Source organism: Oncorhynchus gorbuscha, linkage group LG23, assembly GCF_021184085.1.
Source record: "Oncorhynchus gorbuscha isolate QuinsamMale2020 ecotype Even-year linkage group LG23, OgorEven_v1.0, whole genome shotgun sequence".
NCBI lineage: Eukaryota > Metazoa > Chordata > Actinopteri > Salmoniformes > Salmonidae > Oncorhynchus > Oncorhynchus gorbuscha.
In genome coordinates, this window is record NC_060195.1 from 3,878,664 (window position 1) to 3,899,026 (window position 20,363).

Below are 20,363 nucleotides of genomic sequence, written 5' to 3' on the forward strand. Positions count from 1 at the left end.
CCTAAAGGGTTCTACCTGGAATCGTAAAGGATTCTTCAAAGGGTTCTCCTGGTGGGGGACAATCAAGGAATTCTTTTAGGCTCTAGATAGAGACGCGTTCACCGCCATTAGTACTGTAGTCCATGACCTTTACAGGTTCAATGTGCTACTGACTACATGGGTAGACTAGAGACTCTACCAGACAGGAGGCGAGAATGAATCAATGACATTTGTAGCTGTGTAATGTCTTTCAGATTCATATCTGTGTCCCAAATGGCACACCCTTTCCTCTTTATAGTGCACTGCTTGCAGTGCACTATATAGGGAGTAGGGGGCCATTTGGGATGCCGGCTCAGTGTGAATAATTTACATGAGGATTTGCCTCGTCTGACATTTCAATACAGTAGCTAGTTGTCGGGTTTTGATTAGGGTAGATTGTGGTTTCTGTTTCTGTCAGTGTAGTTTTCTTATCTGCCTCAAACAATCCACTAATTATTCCAGAGGCAGAACTCTTTGTTGATCATTAGTTATTCCTTCTGTTGTGTTCTGTTGTGTTCTTCTGTTGTGTTCTATTGTTGTGTTCTACTGTTGTGTTCTACTGTTGTGTTCTACTGTTGTGTTGTGTTCTACTGTTGTGTTCTTCTGTTGTGTTCTTCTGTTGTGTTCTACTGTTGTGTTCTACTGTTGTGTTGTTATGTTGTGTTCTACTGTTGTGTTCTACTGTTGTGTTCTTCTGTTGTGTTCTTCTGTTGTGTTCTTCTGTTGTGTTCTACTGTTGTGTTCTACTGTTGTGTTCTACTGTTGTGTTGTTCTGTTGTGTTCTACTGTTGTGTTCTACTGTTGTGTTCTACTGTTGTGTTCTACTGTTGTGTTCTTCTGTTGTGTTCTACTGTTGTGTTCTACTGTTGTGTTCTTCTCACACCTTTTCCAGAGATATATAATATAATGAATGATTACGTTCCAGCAATAGGGTGTGCTTTAATTCATGGTTGTAGTGACAGTTGAACAGCATTCTGAACCGGTTTTGTTTGTGTTGTTGTTGTTATTTTTGAACTGCCGTGTGAGTCTTGCTACTTTTAGGAAATTAGTAAAAGTCTTGTCACCCAGTCAAAACCGATGAATGTAGCAGCTCTTCTCTGTCCTGGCATCCCAATGGATGAATGTAGCAGAGATACCCAGTCAAGATTCTTCTATGTCCTGGCATCCCAGTAGATGAATGTAGCAGAGATACCCAGTCAAGATTCTTCTATGTCCTGGCATCCCAGTAGATGAATGTAGCAGAGATACCCAGTCAAGATTCTTCTATGTCCTGGCATCCCAGTAGATGAATGTAGCAGAGATACCCAGTCAAGATTCTTCTATGTCCTGGCATTCCAATGGATGAATGTAGCAGAGATACCCAGTCAAGGTTCTTCTCTGTCCTGGCATCCCAATCCTGGAACAGGTTAGATGCTCATCAATTTAAGGAACACAGTGATGATAAAGTGTCTAATGTTTGTTTTTTTGGAGTGTCCGATCTGGTTAATGAGAGCTGGTAGGGACTTCTATGGTTGATCAGATGAACCACATGCTGGGGGATTCCCAAAGCACTAAGCCAGCCAGCAGCCCAGACAACCACATACTGGGTGATTCCCAAAGCACTAAGCCAGCCAGCAGCCCATACAACCACATACTGGGTGATTCCCAAAGCACTAAGCCAGCCAGCAGCCCAGACAACCACATACTGGGTGATTCCCAAAGCACTAAGCCAGCCAGCAGCCCAGACAACCACATACTGGGTGATTCCCAAAGCACTAAGCCAGCCAGCAGCCCAGACAACCACATACTGGGTGATTCCCAAAGCACTAAGCCAGCCAGCAGCCCAGACAACCACATACTGGGTGATTCCCAAAGCACTAAGCCAGCCAGCAGCCCAGACAACCACATACTGGGTGATTCCCAAAGCACTAAGCCAGCCAGCAGCCCAGACAACCACATTCTGGGCGATTCCCAAAGCACTAAGCCAGCCAGCAGCCCAGACAACCACATACTGGGTGATTCCCAAAGCACTAAGCCAGCCAGCAGCCCAGACAACCACATACTGGGGGATTCCCAAAACACTTAGCCAGCCAGCAGCCCAGACAACCACATACTGGGTGATTCCCAAAGCACTAAGCCAGCCAGCAGCCCAGGCAACCACATGCTGGGTGATTCCCAAAGCACTAAGCCAGCCAGCCAGCAGCCCAGACAACCACATACTGGGTGATTCCCAAAGCACTAAGCCAGCCAGCAGCCCAGACAACCACATACTGGGTGATTCCCAAAGCACTAAGCCAGACAGCCAGCCAGCCAGCAGCCCAGACAACCACATACTGGGTGATTCAGAACTATGAGGAAAAACTTTAAGATTCACAACATTTACTCCACTGTCCAGAGTATGGCTGTGACAGTGATTAGGTCCAGAGACATGTTGGACAAAACTATGTCCAGAGACATGTTGGACAAAACTAGGTCCAGAGTATGACTGTGGCAGTGAGTAGGTCCAGAGACATGTTGGACAAAACTAGGTCCAGAGACATGTTGGACAAAACTAGGTCCAGAGACATGTTGGACAAAACTAGGTCTGGAGACATGTTGGACAAAACTAGGTTCAGAGTATGACTGTGGCAGTGAGTATGTCCGGAGACATGTTCGACAAAACTAGGTCCAGAGTATGACTGTGACAGTGAGTCGCTCTGGAGACATGTTCGACAAAACTAGGTCTGGAGACATGTTGGACAAAACTAGGTCTAGAGACATGTTGGACAAAACTAGGTCTAGAGACATGTTGGACAAAACTAGGTCTAGAGACATGTTGGACAAAACTAGGTCTGGAGACATGTTGGACAAAACTAGGTCTAGAGACATTTTGGACAAAACTAGGTCTGGAGACATGTTGGACAAAACTAGGTCTGGAGACATGTTGGACAAAACTAGGTCCAGAGTATGACTGTGGCAGTGAGTATGTCCGGAGACATGTTCGACAAAACTAGGTCCAGAGTATGACTGTGACAGTGAGTAGGTCCAGAGACATGTTGGACAAAACTAGGTCCAGAGTATGACTGTGACAGTGAGTCGCTCCGGAGACATGTTCGACAAAACCCACTGAGTCGATGATGGCTCTGAAAGCCTTTTGGAGTGGATCTGTGGACTTTTCCAAGTGAATATTAAAGTCACCAAATATGTGAATATTATCTGCTATGACTACAAGGTCTGATAGGAATTCAGGGAACTCAGAGAGGAATGCTGTTTATGGCCCAGGAGGCCTGTAAACAGTAGCTATAAAAAGTGATTGAGTAGGCTGCATAGATTTCATGACTAGAAGCTCAAAAGACCAAAACGTAGTTTTTGATTTTGTAAATTGGAATGTGTTATCGTAAATGTTAGCAACACCTCAGCCTTTGCGGGATGCACGGGGGATATGGTCACTAGTGTAACCAGGAGGTGAGGCCTCATTTAACACAGTAAATTTGTCAGGCTTAAGCCATGTTTCAGTCAGGCCAATCACATCAAGATCATGATCAATGATTAGTTCATTGACTATGACTGCTTGCAGCACAGCGATCCTTGCCATAAGGTGATCGTTCTCCTGTACAGCGACTGCAATTAGAAGGCATCATGTTAATGTTACTACTTAGCTTCGGCTGGTGGAGGTCCTGACAAACCAAGTCCAGATAAAGCATCATGTTAATGTTACTGCTTAGCTTCGGCTGGTGGAAGTCCTGACGAACCACGTCCAGATAAAGCATCATGTTAATGTTACTGCTTAGCTTCGGCTGGTGGAAGTCCTGACGAACCACGTCCAGATAAAGCATCATGTTAATGTTACTGCTTAGCTTCGGCTGGTGGAGGTCCTGTAGAATCACGTCCAGATAAAGCATCATGTTAATGTTACTGCTTAGCTTCGGCTGGTGGAGGTCCTGTAGAACCAAGTCCAGATAAAGCGTCCGGGGAAAAAAAGTTTAATGAAAAAAGTTGAGCAAGAGAAAAACTAAAAATATAAAAGGTAATTAAAGAGTAAAAAAAACGTAAAGGTGGCAGGTAGCAAATTAAGGTTAGCAACAAACCGCACAGCAGCACGTCTACAAATATGTTAGGGGACCAAGGCCATCTGCTAGGGCACCAAGGCCCTCTACCAGGGCAGCAAGGCCCTTGCTAGGGCACCAAGGCCCTCTACCAGGGCAGCAAGGCCCTCTACCAGGGCAGCAAGGCCCTCTACCAGGGCACCAAGGCCCTCTACCAGGGCACCAAGGCCCTCTGCTAGGGCAGCAAGGCCCTCTACCAGGGCAGCAAGGCCCTTGCTAGGGCACCAAGGCCCTCTACCAGGGCACCAAGGCCCTCTACCAGGACACCAAGGCCCTCTACCAGGGCAGCAAGGCCCTCTACCAGGGCAGCAAGGCCCTCTACCAGGGCACCAAGGCCCTCTGCTAGGGCACCAAGGCCCTCTACCAGGGCACCAAGGCCCTCTACCAGGGCAGCAAGGCCCTCTACCAGGGCAGCAAGGCCCTCTACCAGGGCAGCAAGGCCCTCTACCAGGGCACCAAGGCCCTCTACCAGGGCACCAAGGCCGTCTGCTAGGGCACCAAGGCCCTCTACCAGGGCAGCAAGGCCCTCTGCCATCCTACATGTCGAAGTGTAGGTGAAAGCCTATTGTATTGACTACAGTCTGTCATGTCCACAAAGATGTTGACAGGAGGAAGGCGCCAGAAAATGTAGCCAAACTTTAATTACATTTAACTACATTAACAGTATATAGACTAGTCATGTTTGACAAATGTCACGTAGGGTCATTATTAACATCTAAAGGCTTGATTCTGTCGACATATTAGAGACTTGATTCTGTCGACGTTCTAAAGGCTTGATTCTGTCGACGTTCTAAAGGCTTGATTCTGTCGACGTTCTAAAGGCTTGATTCTGTCGACGTTCTAAAGGCTTGATTCTGTCGACGTTCTAAAGGCTTGATTCTGTCGACGTTCTAAAGGCTTGATTCTGTCGACGTTCTAAAGGCTTGATTCTGTCGACGTTCTAAAGGCTTGATTCTGTCGACGTTCTAAAGGTTTGATTCTGTCGACATATTAGAGACTTGATTCTGTCGACGTTCTAAAGGCTTGATTCTGTCGACATACTAGAGGCTTGATTCTGTCGACATACATCAGGCTTGATTCTGTCGACATACATCAGGCTTGATTCTGTCAACATACTAGAGGCTTGATTCTGTCGACATACTAGAGGCTTGATTCTGTCGACATATTAGAGACTTGATTCTGTCGACGTTCTAGAGGCTTGATTCTGTCAACATACTAGAGGCTTGATTCTGTCGACATATTAGAGACTTGATTCTGTCGACGTTCTAGAGGCTTGATTCTGTCGACATACTAGAGGCTTGATTCTGTCAACATACTAGAGGCTTGATTCTGTCGACATATTAGAGACTTGATTCTGTCGACGTTCTAGAGGCTTGATTCTGTCGACATACTAGAGGCTTGATTCTGTCAACATACTAGAGGCTTGATTCTGTCGACATATTAGAGACTTGATTCTGTCGACGTTCTAGAGGCTTGATTCTGTCGACGTTCTAAAGGCTTGATTCTGTCGACGTTCTAAAGGCTTGATTCTGTCGACGTTCTAAAGGCTTGATTCTGTCGACGTTCTAGAGGCTTGATTCTGTCGACATACTAGAGACTTGATTCTGTCGACGTAGATCATGCTTGACAACCCATCTAGTTTGCGGTGCACTTTTGAGAACGTAGTTTTTCTGAAGGAAAATAAAAACATTCAGTAATCTGGCTATAAATTGTCATCCTGAGGGTCCCAGATACAGCATAGTTTTATTTGATAAAATCCAATTTTTATATTCAAATGAAGGAACTGAGTTCTAGAAAAGAGAGGGAATATACCAGAGAAGGAGGGGGAATATACACCAGCCTGGGTTTATCAGGTGGTAGAGAGAGCAGCCACCTCACTGCACCAGCCTGGGTTTATCAGGTGGTAGACAGCAGCCACCTCACTACACCAGCCTGGGTTTATCAGGTGGTAGAGAGAGCAGCCACCTCACTACACCAGCCTGGGTTTATCAGGTGGTAGACAGCAGCCACCTCACTACACCAGCCTGGGTTTATCAGGTGGTAGAGAGAGCAGCCACCTCACTACACCAGCCTGGGTTTATCAGGTGGTAGACAGCAGCCATCTCACTACACCAGCCTGGGTTTATCAGGTGGTAGAGAGAGCAGCCACCTCACTACACCAGCCTGGGTTTATCAGGTGGTAGACAGCAGCCACCTCACTACACCAGCCTGGGTTTATCAGGTGGTAGACAGCAGCCACCTCACTACACCAGCCTGGGTTTATCAGGTGGTAGACAGCAGCCACCTCACTACACCAGCCTGGGTTTATCAGGTGGTAGAGAGAGCAGCCACCTCACTACACCAGCCTGGGTTTATCAGGTGGTAGACAGCAGCCACCTCACTACACCAGCCTGGGTTTATCAGGTGGTAGAGAGAGCAGCCACCTCACTACACCAGCCTGGGTTTATCAGGTGGTAGAGAGAGCAGCCACCTCACTACACCAGCCTGGGTTTATCAGGTGGTAGAGAGAGCAGCCACCTCACTACACCAGCCTGGGTTTATCAGGTGGTAGACAGCAGCCACCTCACTACACCAGCCTGGGTTTATCAGGTGGTAGAGAGAGCAGCCACCTCACTACACCAGCCTGGGTTTATCAGGTAGTAGAGAGAGCAGCCACCTCACTACACCAGCCTGGGTTTATCAGGTGGTAGAGAGAGCAGCCACCTCACTACACCAGCCTGGGTTTATCAGGTGGTAGACAGCAGCCACCTCACTACACCAGCCTGGGTTTATCAGGTGGTAGACAGCAGCCACCTCACTACACCAGCCTGGGTTTATCAGGTGGTAGAGAGAGCAGCCACCTCACTACACCAGCCTGGGTTTATCAGGTAGTAGACAGCAGCCACCTCACTACACCAGCCTGGGTTTATCAGGTGGTAGAGAGAGCAGCCACCTCACTACACCAGCCTGGGTTTATCAGGTGGTAGACAGCAGCCACCTCACTACACCAGCCTGGGTTTATCAGGTGGTAGAGAGAGCAGCCACCTCACTACAACAGCCTGGGTTTATCAGGTGGTAGAGAGCAGCCTCCTCACTACACCAGCCTGGGTTTATCAGGTGGTAAACAGCAGCCACCTCACTACACCAGCCTGGGTTTATCAGGTGGTAGAGAGAGCAGCCACCTCACTACACCAGCCTGGGTTTATCAGGTGGTAGACAGCAGCCTCCTCACTACACCAGCTTGGGTGTATTGCACATATTTTGTTTAATTTAGTTCAACTCATATTTATCTAATCAAGCCTCTTTTTGGGGATCTTTACACAGTTGTTCCTGTTGTAATAGACAAGTGAGGACATCCACAGTGGACATGGAAAATGCCATAGAAACACACACGTTTACACACAGAGACACAAAGACACGCAGACACACACACACCCACACCCACACCCACACCCACACACACACCCACACCCACACCCACACCCACACCCACACACACACCCACACCCACAGAAACAGACACACCCACAGACACAGACACACCCACAGACACAGACACACCCACACACCACACCCACACCCATACCCACACCCACACCCACAGACACAGACCCCCACCCCCCCACACACACACACACACACACACACACACACACACACACACACACACACACACACACACACACACACACACACACACACACACACACACACACCCCCCCACAGACATAGACACACACACCCACACCCACACCCACAGACACACCCACACCCACACCCACCCCCACACCCACCAACACAGACACACCCACCCCCACACCCACAGACACAGACACACCCACCCCCACACCCACAGACACAGACACACCCACACCCACCCACACCCACAGACACAGACACACACACACCCACACCCACACCCACACCCACAGACACTGACACACCCACACCCACACCCACACCCACAGACACAGACACACCCACCCCCACACCCACAGACACAGACACACACACCCACACCCACACCCACACCCACAGACACAGACACACCCACCCCCACACCCACAGACACAGACACACACACCCACACCCACAGACACAGACACACACCCACACCCACACCCACAGACACAGACACAGACACAGACACACCCACACCCACACCCACACCCACAGACACACACACCCACACACACACCCACACCCACACCCACACACACACCCACACCACACCCACACCCACACACCCACACCCACACCCACAGACACAGACACAGACACAGACACAGACACACCCACGTGGGGCCTCAAACAGACCCTCCCGCAGTAGAAACAGAGCAGTGTGTGGCCCTCTGCCTCTGTCATTGGCGACATGTTGAAGTGGAGCTGCCACTGTGTTGTTGTATAGCAGATCTGTCTCCTTCCCCTCTACTCCACAACCTGACGTGCTGGCTGATTGAAAACAATCAGTTGTGTGGAATTGGCACAGAGGGCGGTGTGTGTTTTATGCTTTTCTCACTTTGTTTGCAGAATAATGAGCAGTTGTTGCAGAGTAAGTGGTTTCCAAGTGGTTGTTATTTTTTTTTATTGTTTTCAAAGAAGCATTCATAAACAACAAGTTGTCTTCTCTCAGTGTCTCAGTGTCGAATGATATTCACATCTCCACTCTGAACAGTCTTTATACGAAAGTTTGCAAGTTCAATTCAAATTGTCCTGTTGGGATACGAACACCCGGCTCTGAAACAGGTTGTGTGGTTTCTAACACCTGGCTCTGAAACAGGTTGTGTGGTTTCTAACACCCCTCTCTGAAACAGGTTGTGTGATTTCTAACACCCGGCTCTGAAACGGGTTGTGTGATTTCTAACACCTGGCTCTGAAACAGGTTGTGTGGTTTCTAACACCTGGCTCTGAAACAGGTTGTGTGGTTTCTAACACCCGGCTCTGAAACAGGTTGTGTGGTTTTGGTGTCAGGTGTTTATGTTTTTGGACTCACCGGAGCAGACTTTGGAGGTATCATTTAAAGTCTAGTATGACTACAGACTGTATATGGCTTATGCTGGTACGGGGAGTCAACTGTGTTTTTGAGTGTGGGGATGTTGACCATAAGCGACATGCTTGCCCGAAAAGGGAGAAGGCAGAGGGTGGGACGCAGGTGGTACTCGTACCTCTACCTTGATACAAGAGCTTCAGAGGACCCTTGTCAATTTCTTCTGATCTGAACAACATTGGATGAAAGCTGCAGCCCTGTACCTGCCACTGCACAAGGATGGGCAAGGCCTGGTGGACGTATCATCTAGGATCATGGCTTTCTGGGTTCAACAGCCCCTCTGCAGAGACTGTTGTAAAGTGATTGTTCAAGCAGCCCAGAGACTGTTGTACTGTGATGGTTCTAGCAGCCCAGAGACTGTTGTACAGTAATGGTTCTAGCAGCCCAGAGACTGTTGTAAAGTGATGGTTCAAGCAGCCCAGAGACCGTTGTACTGTGATGGTTCTAGCAGCCCAGAGACTGTTGTACAGTAATGGTTCTAGCAGCCCAGAGACTGTTGTAAAGTGATGGTTCAAGCAGCCCAGAGACTGTTGTACTGTAATGGTTCTAGCAGCCCAGAGACTGTTGTAGTTTGACGGTTCTAGCAGCCCAGAGACTGTTGTACTTTGATGGTTCTAGCAGCCCAGAGATTGTTGTACTTCGACGGTTCTAGCAGCCCAGAGACTGTTGTACTTTGACGGTTCTAGCAGCCCAGAGACTGTTGTACAGTGACGGTTGTAGCAGCCCAGAGACAGTTGTACAGTAATGGTTCTAGCAGCCCAGAGACTGTTGTAGAGTGATGGTTCTAGCAGCCCAGAGACTGTTGTACTTTGACGGTTCTAGCAGCCCAGAGACTGTTGTACAGTAATGGTTCTAGCAGCCCAGAGACTGTTGTAAAGTGATGGTTCAAGCAGCCCAGAGACCGTTGTACTGTGATGGTTCTAGCAGCCCAGAGACTGTTGTACAGTAATGGTTCTAGCAGCCCAGAGACTGTTGTAAAGTGATGGTTCAAGCAGCCCAGAGACTGTTGTACTGTGATGGTTCTAGCAGCCCAGAGACTGTTGTAGTTTGACGGTTCTAGCAGCCCAGAGACTGTTGTACTTTGATGGTTCTAGCAGCCCAGAGATTGTTGTACAGTGACGGTTCTAGCAGCCCAGAGACTGTTGTACTTTGACGGTTCTAGCAGCCCAGAGACTGTTGTACAGTGACTGTTGTAGCAGCCCAGAGACAGTTGTACAGTAATGGTTCTAGCAGCCCAGAGACTGTTGTAGAGTGATGGTTCTAGCAGCCCAGAGACTGTTGTACTTTGACGGTTCTAGCAGCCCAGAGACTGTTGTACTTTGACGGTTCTAGCAGCCCAGAGAATGTTGTACAGTGACGGTTCTAGCAGCCCAGAGACTGTTGTAGAGTGACGGTTCTAGCAGCCCAGAGACTGTTTACAGTGACTGTTCTAGCAGCCCAGAGACTGTTTACAGTGACTGTTCTAGCAGCCCAGAGACTGTTGTACAGTAATGGTTCTAGCAGCCCAGAGACTGTTTTACAGTGACGGTTCTAGCAGCCCAGAGACTGTTCTAGCAGCCCAGAGACTGTTGTACAGTGACAGTTCTAAATGGGTCAATACAGACTACACATTGATGAGGAGAGTGGGCCGTTTGGGCTTAGACAAGCACCTTTTCCTCTTAAAGCTAGAGGGAGTGGGGGTGATGTGTCTGGCCTGACTCCATTATATGAGCCTGTTATGCAGGCGCCGAGAGTTTTCAACATGCCCCGTAAGGCCGGTACGCCACCAGGGATGTGGCTTTTTGAAGAGCTTCTTTTTTTATATCCAGTCCCCTGCTGTGGGTTCAGCCAGCCTACGTTCATGCCTGTTAGGTGTGGGGTGTACCAAGCTAGGTCATCTGATGCGGAGCAGGAGCAGATCATTGGGAGAAACAGCAGACAAAGGACAGTGAGACACAGGCTTTATCTTGGACACATGAAATGTAGGATGGATATGGAGGGTGCGGGGCAACAGAAGATGAACAGCAGAGGGGCTAAGGATTTTAGAGATGGCGAAAGGGCAAATGCAATGGGGGGAAAGTTTACGCTATTCCACTCGAAGGGTCCCGAGTAGACAGCCATGGCAGGTTAGTCTTGAGGAATGTGCCCATTCCAGGACCGAAGAACATGCAGAGTCCGGGACAAACATCCAGTTAGCCAGACCCCCCTTGGCTTCCGGCTGGGAAGACTGCGCCTTACGAACCAGGCTCTTTATACTCCAGACGACTGCAGCCGCTAGGCAGGAGGTAGGTCTCGGGGTCAGACGGAGTAGCAGTAGGGCAATGCAACTGTGAGAGTCCGTCAAGCTTCATGTTCTTGGACCCTGGGCTGTAGGAGAGAGTGAAAATGAAACGAGTGAATAACAGGGCCCAACGAGCCTGCCTAGAGTTGAGGCACTTGGCGGTGCGGAGATATTCCAGATTCCAGAATCCACACTAAGAATGGGTGTTTCGCCCCCTCCAACCAGTGCCTCCACTCCTCCAACGCCATCTTGACGGCGAGGAGTTCTCGATTGTCCACATCATAGTTCCTCTCAGCAGGGATAAGACGATGGGAGAGGAAGGTGCAGGAGTGCAGTTTTTGGTCCTGGGCAGAACTCTGGGACAGGACGGCCCCCACTCTGACATCCAAAGCGTCGACCTCCACCACAAACTGACGGGACAGGTCTGGATGGATTAAGATAGGGGCTGTAGTGAATCGACTTTTGAGGTCCGAGAATGCCTAGTTAGCTGCTGGAGACCACGTGAAGGGAACTTTGGGAGAGGTGAGTGCTGAGAAGCCAGGATTCTGTAAACCTGGATGAAGCTGCGGTAGAAATGAACAAAACCCAGGAAATGTTGCAGCTGCACTCTGGTCGTGGGTTGAGACCAATCCACCACCGCTCTCACTTTGTCTGGATCCATTTGTATATGTGCTGCATCGATGACATACCCTAGGAAGGAGATGGTAGAGAGATGGAATTCACACTCATCAAATCAAAATCAAATCAAATTGTATTGGTCACATACACATGGTTAATGCGAGTGTAGTGAAATGCTTGTGCTTCTAGTTCTGGCCATGCAGTAACATCTAATAAGTAATCTGACAATTTCACAACAACTACCTTGTAGCCTAGTGGTTAGAGTGTTGGACTAGTAACCGGAAGGTTCAAACCCCCGAGCTGACAAGGTACAAATCTGTCGTTCTGCCCCTGAACAGGCAGTTAACCCACTGTTCCTAGGCCGTCATTGAAAATAAGAATATGTTCTTAACTGACTTGCTTGGTTAAATAAAGTTAAAATTAAAATGTACCTAATATGATATAACTAGTATTATTAATATTATTACATATATATATATATATATATATATATATATATAGATGGAGTATGTACCAGATCTATTTCTCTCTGACTCTGATCTCTGTCTCTCTGACTCTGATCTCTGTCTCTCTGACTCTGATCTCTGTCTCTCTGTCTCTGATCTCTGTCTCTCTGACTCTGATCTCTGTCTCTCTGACTCTGATCTCTGTTTCTCTGACTCTGATCTCTGTCTCTGATCTCTGTCTCTCTGATCTCTGTCTCTCTGACTCTGATCTCTGTCTCTCTGACTCTGATCTCTGTCTCTGATCTCTGTCTCTCTGATCTCTGATCTCTGACTCTGATCTCTGTCTCTGATCTCTGTCTCTCTGATCTCTGATCTCTGACTCTGATCTCTGTCTCTCTGATCTCTGACTCTGATCTCTGTCTCTGATCTCTGTCTCTCTGACTCTGATCTCTGTCTCTGATCTCTGTCTCTCTGATCTCTGTCTCTCTGATCTCTGACTCTGATCTCTGTCTCTGATCTCTGTCTCTCTGACTCTGATCTCTGTCTCTGATCTCTGTCTCTCTGACTCTGATCTCTGTCTCTCTGACTCTGATCTCTGTCTCTCTGATCTCTGTCTCTCTGATCTCTGTCTCTCTGATCTCTGACTCTGATCTCTGACTCTCTGACTCTGATCTCTGTCTCTCTGATCTCTGATCTCTGACTCTCTGACTCTCTGACTCTGATCTCTGTCTCTCTGACCTCTGACTCTGATCTCTGTCTCTCTGACTCTGATCTCTGTCTCTGACTCTGATCTCTGTCTCTCTGACTCTGATCTCTGTCTCTCTGACTCTGATCTCTGTCTCTGATCTCTGTCTCTCTGATCTCTGTCTCTCTGACTCTGATCTCTGTCTCTCTGATCTCTGACTCTGATCTCTGTCTCTCTGATCTCTGACTCTGATCTCTGACTCTGATCTCTGACTCTGATCTCTGTCTCTCTGATCTCTGTCTCTCTGACTCTGATCTCTGACTCTCTGACTCTGATCTCTGTCTCTCTGACTCTGATCTCTGTCTCTCTGATCTCTGTCTCTCTGATCTCTGACTCTGACTCTCTGACTCTGTCTCTGTCTCTCTGACTCTGATCTCTGACTCTGATCTCTGACTCTGATCTCTGACTCTCTAACTCTGATCTCTGACTCTGTCTCTCTGACTCTGTCTCTCTGACTCTGTCTCTCTGACTCTGATCTCTGACTCTCTGACTCTGATCTCTGACTCTGATCTCTGACTCTGATCTCTGACTCTGACTCTCTGACTCTGATCTCTGACTCTGATCTCTGACTCTGATCTCTGACTCTCTGTCTCTCTGACTCTGATCTCTGTCTCTGATCTCTGACTCTGATCTCTGACTCTGATCTCTGTCTCTCTGACTCTGATCTATGTCTCTCTGACTCTGATCTCTGTCTCTGATCTCTGACTCTGATCTCTGACTCTCTGACTCTCTGATCTCTGTCTCTCTGACTCTCTGATCTCTGTCTCTCTGACTCTGATCTCTGTCTCTCTGACTCTGATCTCTGTCTCTCTGACTCTAGTCTGTGTGTGTGTGTGTGTGTGTGTGTGTGTGTGTGTGTGTGTGTGTGTGTGTGTGTGTGTGTGTGTGTGTGTGTGTGTGTGTGTGTGTGTGTGTGTGTGTGTGTGTGTGTGTGTGTGTGTGGTATCTCTCTCTGACCCTGTGCCTGTCCCTGTGTTCAGTAGATGGAGGTTGGAGTGATTGGTCTAATTGGTCTGAGTGCGGAGTGGACTGTTCCATGTGGCGCAGTAGAGAGTGTACCCAGCCCTCGCCTGGCACCGGGGGCAAAGACTGCCAGGGCATCGACCTCCAGTCACTCAACTGTACCAGCCAACAGTGTCTACAGAGTGAGTATTAAACATATTTCCTGAATATAGACACACGCACTCACGCACGACTCACTGACTCTGACGCACTCTGATCATGTCTCTCCTGACTCACACACACACATGTTGCAAGTAGATGTCTCCTTCTCCCTCTCTCTCTCTGTGTGTGTGTGTGTGTGTGTGTGTGTGTGTGTGTGTGTGTGTGTGTGTGTGTGTGTGTGTGTGTGTGTGTGTGTGTGTGTGTGTGTGTGTGTGTGTGTGTGTGTGTGTGTGTGTGTGTGTGTGTGTGTGTGTGTGTGTGTGCGCGTGTGTGACCCTGTGCCTGTCCCTGTGTTCAGTAGATGGAGGTTGTGATTGGTCTAATTGGTCTGTGCGGGAGTGGACTGTGCGCGTGTGCGTGCGCGTGCGTGCGTGATGTTACATTGTAGAACAGCCATGCCTGATGTTTGATGCTCCCTTGAGTCGTTAAGTACAGTTAACTCCTCTAGTGTTTAGTTATGACTAGGGCCTGTTACCGTGAGCGTGTTACCACCACACCGGCAGTCATGAGTCATGATGGCAGTCAAATTCCATGTGATCGTTTAGTTCTTCAAATGAAGCACCATTAAGTCGCTTTACAATGGAGAGCTGTGTATGTGTGTAGAGCCTAACTGCCATTACCATAAGCAGCGTGGGAGTTTCCAGCTAGAGGAAGTTCATTTTCATCATTAAAATGCACCTTTATAAATCAATCATTACATGTATAATCGCATTTGCTGTCACTTTTGAGAATGGTGTTTTTCTTACTTGATAATTGATTGTAGCCTACTGCAGTGTGCACATTGTTGCGCTTGTATTTGTGAACAAATAGCCTGATAGTTTATCAGCATTTTAAGCTAAACGTCCTGATCTGTTCCGTCAGCCACATTGCGTAAAACAGTTTTTTTTATTCTAGTGGTTGTATTAATTTTACGGATCTAACGCATCCCACAACTGTCCCAGACTATGTTTGGAATATTTGTTTATCGCACAGAACAGAATAGGTCGACTTTTGTACTTATGGGGGATAGTAGAATGACATAGGCTAGTGCTTTTGTACTTATGGGGGATAGTAGAATGACATAGGCTAGTGCTTTTGTACTTATGGGGGATAGTAGAATGACATAGGCTAGTGCTTTTGTACTTATGGGGGATAGTAGAATGACATAGGCTAGTGCTTTTGTACTTATGGGGGATAGTAGAATGACATAGGCTAGTGCTTTTGTACTTATGGGGGATAGTAGAATGACATAGGCTAGTGCTTTTGTACTTATGGGGGATAGTAGAATGACATAGGCTAGTGCTTTTGTACTTATGGGGGATAGTAGAATGACATAGGCTAGTGCTTTTGTACTTATGGGGGATAGTAGAATGACATAGGCTAGTGCTTTTGTACTTATGGGGGATAGTAGAATGACATAGGCTAGTGCTTTTGTACTTATGGGGGATAGTAGAATGACATAGGCTAGTGCTTTTTTGTGGGGGATTAGAATGACATAGGGTGGATAGTAGAATGACATAGGCTAGTGCTTTTGTACTTATGGGGGATAGTAGAATGACATAGGCTAGTGCTTTTGTACTTATGGGGGATAGTAGAATGACATAGGCTAGTGCTTTTGTACTTATGGGGGATAGTAGAATGACATAGGCTAGTGCTTTTGTACTTATGGGGGATAGTAGAATGACAGTAGAATGACAGTAGAATGACAGTAGAATGACAGTAGAATGACAGTAGAATGACAGTAGAATGACAGTAGAATGACAGTAGAATGACAGAGGCTAGTGCTTTTGTACTTATGGGGGATAGTAGAATGACAGTAGAATGACAGTAGAATGACAGTAGAATGACAGTAGAATGACAGTAGAATGACAGTAGAATGACAGTAGAATGACAGAGGCTAGTGCTTTTGTACTTATGGGGGATAGTAGAATGACAGTAGAATGACAGTAGAATGACAGTAGAATGACAGTAGAATGACAGTAGAATGACAGTAGAATGACAGTAGAATGACAGTAGAATGACAGTAGAAAGGCTAGTGCTTTTGCTGGTCGTTAGGTCTACTCATCTTCTTGGCTGACGAAAAGTAAATGTGAACAGTTCTTCCAATATCTTCAATATGTGTAGTTGCGACGTGTCTGTCTTCACGTGTCGTCTGTGAGAAGGACCTGTGAAGGGCATTGGCTAATAAGAATTGAGATATCAGAGAGAGATATGTGATGAGAGGTGCTTCACTAAGCCGGGAAGAAGAGAATGAATATTATATTCAGTCCAAGGTCACAATGCCCATTGGCTGCAAAAGGCCTGGATTTTTTAGGGGCATTTTTGGCCACACAAAAGGATGCTGCCCGGGAAATGCGAGGCATTATCAAGTACTTGTCAAATTGTGAATGAGAGACTGATGAAGTGTGTGCAGCCTGTGCACAGTAAAAAAAAAATAAACAAAGCAGAGCTCATGCCTTTCATGAGACTTTTTTCAAATCATCATTAGTCTCATCATGCAGCCTTATAATGTATTCAAAATCAAAACATATAGCCCAACATTTGTAGAACAACTAAAGTCACATAAATAACTCTAAATTAAGCTTATAATAGTTCCTACATTTGAAGTCTACATACACTTAGGTTGGAGTCATTAAAACTCGTTTTCAACCACTACATATATTTCTTGTTAACAAACTGTAGTTTTGGCAAGTCGGTTAGGACATCTACTTTGTGCATGACACAAATAATGTTGCCAACAATTGTTTGCAGACAGATTATTTGACTTGAATCCCCAACTTTTTTTGTCGGGGATTCACTGTATCACAATTCCAGTGGGTCAGAAGTTCACATACACTAAGATGACTGTGCCTTTAAACAGCTTGGAAAATTCCAGAAAATGATGTCATGGCTTTAGAAGCTTCTGATAGCCTAATTGACACTATTTGAGTCAATTGGAGGTGTACCTGTGGATGTATTTCAAGGCCTACCTTCAAACTCAGTCTTTGTTTGACATCATGGGAAAATCAAAAGAAATCAGCCAATACTTCAGAAAGAAATTGCAGACCTCTACAAGTCTGGTTCATCCTTGGGAGCAATTTCCAAATGCCTTTTCTTAATATCATGTTTCTTTAGACCTGTCTAAAATAAATAATGGATTTATTGTGAAGTGGTCGGCTACATTGCATGGATTTATTAGACTTTTTACAAAGGTCTGCATCAGTGGCTTGTAGTCAAGGGCTGCACACAGTCAGCCATGGGCTGAAAGGCAGATTGACTTGAAAAGGGATAAAACACCCATGTTTACTGCAGATCAAACAGGGACTGTTATAGAACCCCAGTGTTTAACACAGATCAAACAGGGACTGTTGTAGAACCCCAGTGTTTAACACAGATCAAACAGGGACTGTTATAGAACCCCAGTGTTTAACACAGATCAAACAGGGACTGTTATAGAACCCCAGTGTTTAACACAGATCAAACAGGGACTGTTATAGAACCCCAGTGTTTAACACAGATCAAACAGGGACTGTTATAGAACCCCAGTGTTTAACACAGATCAAACAGGGACTGTTATAGAACCCCAGTGTTTAACACAGATCAAACAGGGACTGTTATAGAACCCCAGTGTTTAACACAGATCAAACAGGGACTGTTATAGAACCCCAGTGTTTAACACAGATCAAACAGGGACTGTTATAGAACCCCAGTGTTTAATACAGATCAAACAGGGACTGTTATAGAACCCCAGTGTTTAACACAGATCAAACAGGGACTGTTATAGAACCCCAGTGTTTAACACAGATCAAACAGGGACTGTTATAGAACCCCAGTGTTTAACACAGATCAAACAGGGACTGTTATAGAACCCCAGTGTTTAACACAGATCAAACAGGGACTGTTATAGAACCCCAGTGTTTAACACAGATCAAACAGGGACTGTTATAGAACCCCAGTGTTTAACACAGATCAAACAGGGACTGTTATAGAACCCCAGTGTTTAACACAGATCAAACAGGGACTGTTATAGAACCCCAGTGTTTAACACAGATCAAACAGGGACTGTTATAGAACCCCAGTGTTTAACACAGATCAAACAGAGACTGTTACAGAACCCCAGTGTTTAACACAGATAAAAGCAGGGACTGTTATTATTTCCATTCGAGTCTGAATACCGAATAACACCTTATTCCCTACTTAGTGCACTACACTGTCAATCAAGGATAGCTTAAATCACAGTGTTAAAACATTTTGGGTTAAATGGACTCTACTGGGAGTTATCTTAACACTCAACAGAGTGATATGTTCCATGGCGATAGTGCTGATAACTGGAGTTGATTCGGACAGAGTACTTTTAACTCCGTTAAGAGTAACAAGTGACAGGGAGTTACATCCATGGAGTTATCCACCGATGTTGGATGGATCACATTGTCATATTTCCCAGGATGCTCTGTTGTAGGTTCATAATTAAAATAGTTTGTTTCAATATCTTTTATTTTCCAATTTTACATTGATTGTTTTTGATCTTACGCTACGCAAATATAAGAAACATTACTTCTTTTTTTTAAATACAATCTGTAAGTGGTTGGATTTATAGCAACCATTAGTGAGATAGTTATACCAGTTGACATGGTGTTGGTAGATTTGAGCTACTGGGTTTTCTTCCCTTCGCTGACAGGCATTATAAATTCAAGTTATGACTGATATCTTCCTGCAAGTTGACTTCCAACAGACATTGGATGTCACATTGCAAACCATCCGAATGTGACACTTTCAGAAATATTTAAATAAGTCTCTACACCCTTATGACTCAAAGAGAGTCAACTGAAAGAGAAACGTACTATGCTATAGTTGTTTGTTAATTTAGAAAAACACAGAAAAGGGTACAATGGCAATGGTGTTGATGGAAAAATAACTACTCTGAAAAGAGTAGAATGGCAATTAGAGTTTTAACTGCAAAAATATTAACACCATGACCACAGTGGTTTTAACACAAAATGGCGGTCGGACCATATCCACTTCCCAATTCGTGTTACATTTGACTCCATAGGAGTTTTTTTATTGTGTACCTTTGACCACAGGCCATGGGAGAGACACCATGGGAACAGAGTGTCATCTGAGACACCATGGGAACGGAGTGTCACCATGGGAACAGAGTGTCACCATGGGAACAGAGTGTCATCTGAGACACCATGGGAACAGAGTGTCATCTGAGACACCATGGGAACAGAGTGCCATCTGAGACACCATGGGAACGGAGTGTCACCATGGGAACAGAGTGCCATCTGAGACACCATGGGAACAGAGTGTCATCTGAGACACCATGGGAACGGAGTGTCACCATGGGAACAGAGTGCCATCTGAGACACCATGGGAACAGAGTGTCATCTGAGACACCATGGGAACAGAGTGCCATCTGAGACACCATGGGAACTGAGTGTCACCATGGGAACAGAGTGTCATCTGAGACACCATGGGAACAGAGTGTCATCTGAGACACCATGGGAATGGAGTGTCATCTGAGACACCATGGGGATGGAGTGCCATCTGAGACACCATGGGAACAGAGTGTCACCATGGGAACAGAGTGTCATCTGAGACACCATGGGAATGGAGTGTCATCTGAGACACCGTGGGAACAGAGTGTCATCTGAGACACCATGGGTACGGAGTGTCACCATGGGAACAGAGTGTCATCTGAGACACCATGGGAACAGAGTGTCATCTGAGACACCATGGGAACGGAGTGTCATCTGAGACACCATGGGAATGGAGTGTCATCTGAGACACCATGGGAACAGAGTGCCATCTGAGACACCATGGGGATGGAGTGTCATCTGAGACACCATGGGGATGGAGTGTCATCTGAGACACCATGGGAACAGAGTGTCATCTGAGACACCATGGGAATGGAGTGTCATCTGAGACACCATGGGGATGGAGTGTCATCTGAGACACCATGGGAATGGAGTGTCATCTGAGACACCATGGGGATGGAGTGTCATCTGAGACACCATGGGGATGGAGTGTCATCTGAGACACCATGGGAACAGAGTGTCATCTG

The 20,363-nt window shown here is 46.5% G+C and overlaps 1 protein-coding gene across 1 annotated transcript in view; it reads left to right on the forward strand.

Annotated features, from left to right (window-relative positions):
- unc5a (unc-5 netrin receptor A) overlaps positions 1–20,363 on the forward strand; it is a 610,423-nt gene that overhangs the window by 407,972 nt on the left and 182,088 nt on the right. The window contains exon 7 of the mRNA XM_046325030.1: positions 14,158–14,322. Coding sequence (XP_046180986.1) covers positions 14,158–14,322 — 165 coding nt within the window. The remainder of the gene's footprint in view (positions 1–14,157; positions 14,323–20,363) is intronic.